At 30.3% G+C, this 11,737-nt stretch overlaps 1 protein-coding gene across 1 annotated transcript; it reads right to left on the reverse strand.

Annotated features, from left to right (window-relative positions):
• Positions 1–1,752: 1,752 nt before the first annotated feature.
• On the reverse strand, positions 1,753–4,575 carry LOC131623192 (probable xyloglucan endotransglucosylase/hydrolase protein 32). The gene is made up of 4 exons (XM_058894196.1): positions 4,277–4,575; positions 4,065–4,165; positions 3,710–3,927; positions 1,753–2,604 (listed from the first exon to the last, which is right to left on the reverse strand). Exons 1-4 carry the CDS (start codon positions 4,482–4,484, stop codon positions 2,247–2,249), a joined length of 885 nt encoding a protein of 294 aa, XP_058750179.1. The 5' UTR covers positions 4,485–4,575; the 3' UTR covers positions 1,753–2,246.
• Positions 4,576–11,737: the final 7,162 nt, after the last annotated feature.

Consider the following 11,737-nt stretch of genomic DNA (forward strand, 5'->3'; position numbering starts at 1 on the left):
GATCGGTACTTGAAGAAATGGAGGTCAAAGTGAAGACACCTCTTGTGTTACCAATCGACAATAAGTCAGCTATAAACTTGCCGAAGAATCCAGTTCTGCATGGAAGAAGTAAGCATATCGAGGCTAGATTTCACTTCTTGAGGGAAAAAGGTAAATCAAGGTGAATTTGAAGTAAGGCATTGCTCAAGCGAAGTACAATTGACCGACATTTTCACCAAAGGATTGAAGATCGACAAATTCCTGAATTTGATAAAGAAATTAGGAATAGTTTAGATCGACTATGATTAGCATATGATCAAGAACTTGGATTATAGGGGGTATGTTGAGATATTGTTGAGATTGATATATTATTGAGATATTAGATATAATATCAAATATAATCTAATATAATAATATCAAATATAATCAAAGTTGTGTAAGCTTAAGCCCAATGAAAGTTGCATATAAATATTCATAGTTTTTATCATTATTTGTACACACCATTACAATTCAATTGAATATAAATCCTTATTTCCTTATTTACTTATTTTCTCTTTTTCTCTCCTCTTATTAAAATTGCTCACGCACTAACAAAATTAAATATTTATTATGTTTTAAGTTTCATAAATTATTATGATGTCAAATCCTCTTCCATTAAAGTGCTTCAAAATGTATATCCACGTGATTATATATGCGAGTTTTATCTATTTATTATTATACTTTTACATAATTTAACTTTTAAAGAAAGATTATACTCCATACAACCCAATTGCGAATATTAATCTCATTAGTAGGAATGATAATAATAAGAGTTTGGACAAATTACTATGATACTTCTACTCATATCTACGGTTATAAAAAATTATCGTACCTGAGTTTGGGCATAAAAGTTAACATGTGCACTTATGTCTTATGGCTATGTAAGTACTCATACTAGTATCAATTATTTGCAATTTTAATAAAAAAAATAAATCATTATATCATTTTAAATTTTTAAAAATATTAAAAAGTTTTTTTTTAAAAATTATTATTGAAATAATCATACACTTATATTAAATACCTAATGGTTTAACTTTTATATATTTTTTAAAATGAACACACACACATATATATATATATATATATATATATATATATATATATATATATATATATATATATATATATATATATATATATATATATATATATATATATATATATATATCCGTACATTACCAATTTATTTTAGTGGATATCCATGCATTACCAATCTATTTTTGTGGAAAAATATACCAAGCTCGTGCTTGTATAAAATTGAGTGTTTATCTTATATGTTATGTTATGTGTATTTTTTCTGAGTTTATAATGAAAATAGGTTTAATTATCACCCCTACTGATAATGTTATTGAGATTTATAAGATTGATTCGCTTAAAGAGTTCAAGACTATCACTATATATGATTTTTTTTTTCTTCCATAAACACCTATCAATATTGGAAACTTTGACCAAATTTCTAAAAGAGTAAACCATCTACCACTTGTGTCATTGTTATACCATGTTCATTATTCAAACATTAAATGAATTACTATAGTTTTAACCATAATTAATTTACTCCACCTACCATAAAATCAAACACACATTTAATCCTTAATTATCAACATTTTCCAATTAAAAATTAGAAATGAAGATTAGAGAGGAAACAATAATAGTTGTTATGATAAGACAACAAAATTTTATATCAAAAGGTTCTTCATATATAAATGGGTCCAATGTAAGCTACAAAAGTCCAAATTCATATCAAAAGGATTTTCATATAGTACATAATGTCCTTTCTTTCTTTTCACACACGTACACGTATATACATTTAAGATTAGGATATCATCCAAATCAATTTATTTCAATACATATATTTGGAATCAAACTATAGCACCACACCAACATACAAAAACAACAAAAACATTCCAATCATAGGACAGTTTGGACGTTCAACCGCTCTTACAAATTACTCTTAGCAAGCGGGTCCATCACAAACAACCACCCTTTTATAACAAACTTCCACACTATACTTTTAACACACATTTTTTATAACACACTTCTTTCTACATAATGAAATTCATGTAAAATCCATTAAATAATGAACTTCATAAATTTCAATTAGTGAGAGTGTGTATTGAAAAATATTAAGTCAGGAGATTCTGCATATACTAGACATCAAATAAATATTGATATCTAACCATATAAATGCAGAGTCGTCCTGACTAGTAGAGATATGAATTTCAACATCCTTAACATTCGGGGATAAGATTGTGGTTTCTTCTAGGGTCGTGACAATAATTATAGATCATGTAACTGTTTTGGACCCATTGCATTGCCCTATATTGTTGAGGGCTAAGGCTACCATACCCACCAGAGACAGATGGTGATTGACATGAGGCAGGGCTTTCAATGGTACAACCTTGTAATTTGAAGTTTGTGTACCTTCCAACAAAGGGTTGGAATTTATAGTCTGCTTTGTATTTTCCACCTTCTGTTGCCCAAGAAGATGCATCCCAAATTGATCCGTACAGATACATTGGTCTTGAAGGGTAGGTGGCATCAATTTTCCTAGGATATCTTCTTATGGGAACATCATCCACTAAAAATCTGCATAGGTTGTTTTTGCCATTATAAGACAAACTAGTTAGTAACCAACCAGAACTAGATTTACAGGCAAGAATATAAATTTTATTAGTGATTAGAGCAAGTGGAAAATCATATCATCACTAATTGGAGAAATGAATATTATTAAGCAAGGTTTTAAAAATCGGTTTGTTATCGCGAAAACGACTGCTACAACTGATATTTTTATTCACTTTTTTTGAGTTAAAAAATAAAATATGAATAATTCACACTGCAACAGCCGCAATCAATATTGTAACACTTATACCGATCAAAATTATAAAAGTCTTTACGCGACTGCAACACTACCGTAATTGTTATTTAAAATTTTTAAAGTAAAAAATCTTCATTGGTTTATAACTCTATCCAAAATATAAATTTATTTAAAAAAATATTTAAATATAATAGTTAAATTATATTTTCTCTGTCTCAAAATAAGCATCCGATTTTTACCTAAATTAAAAAAATATAATAAATAAAAGAGAGAAAGATAATTTTACAAATTATCTTTATTAATTATAAATATATTATAATTATTATTAAAAAATAAAAAATAAATATAGAGTATTAATTAAATGGTATAATTAAAAATTAAAAATTAAAATTGCATTAAAAATTACAATTTACAATTATCTTAGAACAAATAATTTTTTCTCAATAATTTTGGAATTATTTTTAAGTTTTCTATTTGTTTCTTGTCATTGTTTCCTTTTCTTTTATCTCCTTTTCTTTCCAATTACACCTCTCACTTTCTCTCTATTTATTTTACTTTCTTTTCTATTTCTTTCTCTGTCTTTCTACTTTTGTTTGTCATACACAACTTTTTCAACACCTCAGACATATTGATAAAGAAACATTAAGAGTATATTTAAACTTTTTACTTAGGAGTATATAATTTATTTATTAGTTAAAAAATATACTATTTAATTTTATATTACAAAAATTTACTTATTATTTAAAACACCATGAGCATAGAATTTTTATATCATATATATAATTGTGAAACAAAATGGTATTTTCAACTGAAATATTGTGACAGACATAAACATGACAAACAATTAATGATGTTATGAAAAATAATAGTACTTACATTATTTCATTGGGTTTCCATAGAATAGCATAGTGGTGAAAATTTTGAGTTGGATCAAACCAAAGATGAAACTGCATCTCTCTTCCTATAATGTTCCCATCTCCACTTCCTCTCATATATACATTTGTTTGCAACACATATGGCTTACCAGGTGTTGTGCCAAGAAACTCAATGTCAATTTCATCATGGTTTCCTGGATGATCTTGATTATTTGATAGCTGCAAATTTGAAAGTAAAAAGTTATTAGTCATAATAACAGTTTCACATCCGTTTTCGAAGTTATAAAGTCGAACTCTTATGACTGAAGTGACACGTCAGAGACGTTAGTCGATGTTATGGAGTAATTTCAACTTACATATAGAGAAGTAATAACTCCGGCAGTGTATCCAGGTTGAAGCTTGATTGAAGCACCAAAGTATCCGGATTTATAGGAGTGAAGTGACTTGAATCCACTACCTATGTTATCAATATTGTGTCAGATAAAGTTCAAAGCAGACAATACCTCATAACCACAGTGCAGAAGACTCGAAGCTTAAACAAAGAGAGATTTGTTTATTGACATCATACCTGAATTAGAGTCAAGCCATATTGTTAATGAGTTTTGGTCCAACCTTTGATGTTGAGGCCCCCAAAGGTTTCTAAAGCCTTGACTAAAGGTAATTGGACTGATTTTGGAACTAGGGTAGTAGCCAGGTGAAGGTGGACCTTGAGCATTAGAACAAAGAATTGTGAGTGATAGTGCAAGAAAAGTGAAGAGAATAGAGGATGATGGCATTGTTGTAGTGAAGATTAAACAAGAGGAATACTCTGTTTAAAATGCAGGGGAGGGCAGAGGATAAGAGGTTAGTTGTTTCATGTTAAGAGTATGGCTACAGAGTTGGATATATAAAAGGATTTTGTGGCCCTACATTACCAAAAAGATGGTAAGTTAGTTGATTAGAAGTTACACACTTGGACAAAAGTTTATCAAGATTGTGTTTTTTAGTTTTAACACTTTTGTTTGGAGGGAAAAGATTTTTCACACATATCTAACACACTCTTACGTTTTTGAATCGGACATCTGTAGCATAGAAATAAATGGTGTTAAAAAATGCGGTTGAGTTTAACATATACCTAACACACGAAACAAGTTTTTTTAGGATGATGATTACAAGTCGTAAATTATCTAATGCAGTTGTATATTATATTATCTGATGATGGACTCTTAATATATTAATCCATTGGGTTTTAGAGTTTGTTAACTACTCGAGTTCAATGGCATAGTAAAACAAAACACTTTGGAAAATAGTACAAGTAATAGTGTGGACTTTTTGCGTTTATTTTCTTCAAGGGAAGAAACTTTCTTTTTCTAAGTAAATACTCGTTTTGGTAAAGTTAATATATATTACTTTGATGGTTAAACATGAGGGAGGAATGATGTTGATTTGGTAAGTTATGACGATTTCACATTAGAGGACAAAAGGATAAATTTAGATATATAGATATGTATGGTTGGCCTTCCAAATCTTAGAGCATTATTATTATTAACACGGATTTGGACAATGTTATATTCAAGAGAAAAAACGTGAGCAACTAGATGTATCTCCAAGTTTTTCTTTGGGATATGTGTTGGGAGAGAGGATGGATAGTTTGGAATGATGAGAACTTTCTTGTGGTGCTTTTGCAATTATTCAATTTCTTCATGTAAATATGAATCAAGGTTGTTATTTGTCGCACTTATCGAATGTTAATTAACTTAGAGTTGACCTTATGGGTAACGTTTAGATTTTAAGAGTATGCTTTTATTAATATTTTAGATTTGAATTCTGATAGATAAAAATAATTTTTGTGTTGATTTAAATTAATATAAAATTTTGTTCGGACTTTAAATAAACTATTTATGAATAAATAGTAAGATTGATCTTTTGAATTAATATTTTTTATAAAATATTCTTTGAATTTAAAGGTAGCACACTGTCAATGTAAAATCTTTAAAAAGAAATACTTTTATATATGATTTAAAGAAAAAGTCAAACTTCTACAAAAATTAATGGTTATAATTTCACTGACAGTGTAAAACTGTTTTACACTATTGATGTATTTCTATTAAATCCATATTCTTTCACGTGAATGAGTCATATATCAAACACTTTAATAAATTAATTAACAAAATTTAAAAAAAAAATTAAATGTTTTGTTTCACATAATATATCATTAATAAGGTGTCTGATTAACATTAAAAGTTTAAGTTATTAATTTTGAGAGACAAAGATTAATATTAAATTCATTTGAGAATAGTTATACAATAATGATTAGAATTATATCAATTAAAAATGATTTCTTTAACAACCACTATTTTAAATTAAAAAAAGGGCTATATTTTGGAGACATTATAGTAATTAGAATAGTCCAGAAATAAAATTTTTTTGGAAGCCGGCCGGAAAGTAATTAAGGGCGGAAGGCAGCTTCCCTTTCTAGCATATTTTGTGCCAAAAGCTTCCCATGACTGAGGATTAGTTATAAATTAATATTATTACTATTAGGCTAAAAAAAACAGTCATAGTGAAATAATGTTTACTCTTTTTTTTTTAATTATTATATGAAGGTATTCCTCTGCGCAACTGTGAAATTTTAGAAAGAAAACACCCACATAATTTTTTTAAGGAACTCAAAGGTGTAGTTGTGATTTTCTCAAAATAACTGAAAGTATTTAAAAAGTTGGTTGACATTTTTCAACAAAATAATTTTTCATATACTCCAACAACAAGGGATCAACACATTTAAGGAGAGATATTCCTTAAAGATACTTAAATCCATTTAAAAGATTAAACTTGTTTCGTATGAGTCAAATACGTCATCGATTCACATCATTTAAAACTATATCAGAATTAAATTAGAAAATGAAAACGGAAGTATATCTGGATTTGTTATTAAAATTAATGGAATGGAATTTCATCAAAAACAAATTAAAACTATGAGAAACATTAGATTTCTTGAACAAACACAAGAAATCCTATTAGGTTTTTATGAAAGAGAGAGAAGAAGAAGAAGAAAATCAAGATTGGTTATAATTGTTTTACTGATTCACTTACTCAATAAGGGTTCAAAGATTACAAGTGAATAACAACAACCAACATTTCTCTTAACAACCAGAGAGGGCTAGTCTATTTATAGATTATTAAGTTAACTTAAGCTACAAGCTAACTTAACAATTGGGCTAAACAAACAGGCCAAATTCGACATGCTAACAAACCTAACATTATCGACTACTGTATGCTAGAACACATTTCAACTACAACATGCAAGACTTCGACATCAACATGTGAGCAGTCTTTGACAATATGCTTAAAGTTTGTCAAACCAAGAAGCTATCCCTACCGAGATACTAAAGTTCGATCCAAAATCTCAAAAAAATTGATGAATGTTTGCGGGTATGTGATCTTCTGATTTGTAGAATTCTTTATGGTTCCTTGAATCTCTTCTAATGGGGATGAAAAGAGAATCCTGATAAACTGTGTATTTCGACCGCTCTAAAATGAGGATCATAACCCATATAAATAACCTTAACATTATTTCTTAGTTTTAAATATTCTAATTTGGCCCCTCATCAAATTAGATATTGATTTATGTTATCTACACAATAATCTTACCTTTAATGACATTTATACTTTTAGCTAAACTTCATATTCGTTAGATCACTGCAGTTTTGGCTAATTAAATAATGGCACTAACACATGTAATATTATATTTGTGACCCAAAAATTCTAGCAATCTCCCGCTGGTCACATATGTAACCCTACATACGTGTTAGACTTTATGCATGCTCAACTTCTCTTGTCCATTAGTCATGCCAGTATACAAAATCAAAGTGAATTTTCGTTATATCAATTATAACTAAACTCATCAATGATCACTAATAGTGGCATAACTAAATGATATAGATTCATCATGAAATGTGTGGCATGAAAATCACATGAAGTTGGTCTATACATGTTTATTTTCAACTAGTCCTACTTTTCTTTAGTGAAATCATTCAATAACCTTATTGAACAAAGTGTAAATAGTTGAATACCAAACTTTATTAATGAAACAATATCCAAAATCATAGTATGCATACATAATACGAACCATAGAACACAAAATTCATAAATGACTAACTCCAACAAAGTGAAAGATTCCTCTAACTGTAAACCACTCATATGAGTAGTGTGAAAATAAAAGACATTTTCTATGAGGATATGATACGATGGAGTTTGTCCCTTAGTATTCTATGGAAATCTGTCTACTTTTTACCTTTTCTTTAACATCTAGGAACTTGATGTCAATATGTTTTTACTTTGTTGTGCTCTTATTATTGTTGGAATATAGGATGAGTGGACGACTAATTTATTTTTATAGTATAACTTAAGAGATCTTTCAATTCCTTCCACAATTCACAGCCTAGTGACAAGGTTCCTCAACCAAATCCCATGGTTGAATGCCTCATAACATGCTATAAATTCCTCTACCATGGTGGATGAAGCCGTAAGAGTTAGATTGGCATTGCGCCAAGAAACTGAACCACCAGCCAACATGTATATATAGCCTTAAGTGGATCTTTTACTATCTTGGCATTTAGTAAAATCAGAGTTAGAGTATCCAGCAATCTCAAATTGGTCTGACCTCCTAGATGTGAGCATATAATCTTTTGTTATCTTTAAATACCTCATAACATTTTTGGTTGCTTTCCAATGATCTATATTTGGATTGCTAAAATATCTTCCTTACACCGCAACTATGAATGCAATATCTGAACACGCATATATTTGGGCATACATCAGACTCCTTACAACTCACGCATAAGGAATCTTTTACATTTCTTGAATTTCTAAGTTTCTTGTTGGGCACTGACTTAGACTAAATTTGTCTCCCTTAGCAATTGGAGTATCCCCTGGTTTATACTCATGTATACCAAACCTTTTAAGTACCTTTTCAATATAGCTCTTTTGTGATAATATTATAATACCTCGAGATTGCTCTCGGAGTATCTGAATACCTAATTCAAAGGAGGCATCACCAAGATCTTTCATTTTGAATTTTCTAGATAGGAATTTATTGGTTTCTTAGATCATGCATATATCATTGGCGACAAGCAGTATGTCATTAACATATATGATCAAGAATATGTACTTTCTCCCACTAAATTTCTGATACACACAATGTTCAGCAACATTCACCTCAAAACCAAATGAGAGAATTACTTCATGAAGCTTATGGTACCACTGACGAGACGCCTGTTTTAGTCCATAAATGGATTTTATCAATTTGTAAACCATATTCTTTGAGCCTACCGATACAAAATTTTCTAGTTGCACCATATAGATCGTTTCATCAACGTAGACATTGAGGAATTTCGTCTTGACATATATTTGATGGAGTTCTAAATCCTAATGTGCAACAAGAGCCTTGATTTTCCTAAAACAGTCTTTCGATGAAACTGGAGAAAAATACTCTTTAAATTCAATCTCTTCCTTTTTAGTATAACCCTTAGCCACAAGACGATCCTTATACCTCTCCACATTACCGTTAGAATCCTGCTTGGTTGTAACCAATGGGTTTCACACCTTCTAGTAATGGGATAAGTTCCCAAACTTTATTTTCTTGCATGGACTTATACTCCTACTTAATTGCTTCAATCCATTTTTTTTGAGTTAGAATCCTGCATGGCTTGGCGGAAGTTGATTGGATCATCTTGCATCATACGATTATTTTCCTTATGTTTTTGGATAAAGACTATATAATCATCTATAATGGCATTTCTCCTTTCTCTAGTGGATCTCCGCAAATGTATTGGTTATTGTAACACTTGTTCTTGAGAATTTTGAGTTTGTTCTATATGAATTACAAAATCATCTTGAGTAGGAGGAAATTCAATAATGTCTTGTGGAGGTTCCATACTTGCTTGATCAAAAGCAAATGTATGAATCGTTTCTGGAATTGTTACTGATTCTTCCTCTAAAATAAAGTCTCTAACCTTATTCTTCCCCCAAACTAAATATTCTCAAAGAATATGGATGTTCTTGTCTCAAAAATTGAGTTTAATTTGGGATCATAAAATTTGTAGCCCCTAGATCTTTCAGAATATCCAATAGAGTAGCTCCTCACTGTTCGAGAGTCCAATTTATTTTCATTTGGCCTGTAAGGCCTTGCCTCAATTAGACATCCCCATACGTGAAAATGTTCCAGACTAGGTTTTCGTCTAATCCAAAGCTCATAAGGTGTTTTGGCAGCAACCTTTGTTGGTACTCAATTTAGAACGTAATCAGAAGTATTTAGTTTCTCTCTCTCGAGTTACTCTGGCAAGGTAGAATGACTAATCATACTCCTTACCATATCCTTAAGAGTCTGATTTCGTCTTTCAGCCACACCGTTCATGCTATGTGACCCTGACATGGTGTACTGTGGGACGATTCCACATTCCTCTAGGTATTTGGAAAAAGGCCCCAGAAGTTATTTACCTAAACTTTCATATCTACTGTAATATTCACCACCACGGTCAAATTTGACTTTCTTAATTCTTTTGTTGAGTTGAATCTCAACTTCAGTCTTAAATGAATTGAACAAATCCAATGATCAAGACTTTTCATGTATAAGAAATATGTATGCATATCTAGAATAATTGTCTATGGATAATATAAAGTATTGTTGACCATTCCAAGAAGGTGCAGGAAATGTTCCACAAATTTCTATATGTATGAATTCTAAGACATTCTTAGCTCTATATGCACCAAATTTTTTTTTGTTTTGGCCTGTTTGCCTTTAATGCATCCAACAAAAAACATTAAAGTTTATTAAGTCAATGGAATCTAAAATTTCATCATACACTAGTCACTCAACTCTATTTTTAGAGATGTGACCTAGGCCCTTGTGCCATAATGCTCATGAATCGTAATTATCAATTTTACGCTTAGTACCACATGATTCCTCATTTAAGGATTCGCCATAGGTAGCTAATGTGTCAAGCAAATATAGATTATCATGACCCACAAATGAATCAGTTCCAACAATATCTGAAATAAAAGACAACTTGATTTCCAAAAGAACACAAATAACCTGATTTGTCCAAATAAGAAACTGAAATTAATTTTTGTCTAAATGACTGCACCACAAAAATGTCTTTCAAATCCAAATAAAATCCATTACACAATAATAATCTAAAATGCCATATAGTTTCTACCTCCACCGACTTATCATCTCCAATATACATGTATCTTTCAAAATCATTTTGGCTTCCGGTAGTTTAGGCAACCCTTTCTTTACATGCCAAACATGATATTTGAGACATTTCTTTTTCAATGTTCAGACATTTTTCAAAAGAAACAGTTATCATCCTGTTTTTGTTTCTTTTATGCTGGAACATTTGCAACTTCATTCTTGGGTTCATTAATTTTATTTCTTTTGCCCCTGTCCTTAGAGGTACCAACAAAATGAGCATTTCATGTCTTATCTTTCTTCATCCTTTCCTCTTCTTGCAAACAAAATAAAAATAAGCTCATTAAGAGACCATTTCTCCTTTTGACAATTATAAGATATCTTAAATTGACTGAATTGTGAAGGAAGAGAAAGTAATACTAAATAAATGAGCAAGTCTTTAGACAGCTCAAACTTTAGTACCTTAAGTTTTGAAACAATATTTGGCATGTCCATAATGTATTCCTTTATATTTCTTTTGTCTTGATACTTCATGAAAAACAAGTTCTGAAGAAGAGTACTTGTTTCCGTCTTATCGCTTTTCTTGAAGCGCTTTTCAATATGAGCAAGGGAATGTTTGGCATTTGAGACATCTCCCGATATAGTACCCATAAAGACCTTAGGATGTCATGCTTAATGATCACAATGTCTATGTGATTGGAGCGATCCCACTTCTCACGATATTTCCTCTATTCAGAGATACTAGATTCTATAAGAGAAGTTGGCTGCTCTGTTCTTAATGCAAGGTCAATATCCTTGCAGCCAAGAACAATTTTCATCTTCTTTTTTAAGTCCTTGAAATTTGTCTCATTAAAGACC

This window comes from Vicia villosa, unplaced genomic scaffold (assembly GCF_029867415.1).
Source record: "Vicia villosa cultivar HV-30 ecotype Madison, WI unplaced genomic scaffold, Vvil1.0 ctg.000058F_1_1, whole genome shotgun sequence".
Taxonomy (NCBI): domain Eukaryota; kingdom Viridiplantae; phylum Streptophyta; class Magnoliopsida; order Fabales; family Fabaceae; genus Vicia; species Vicia villosa.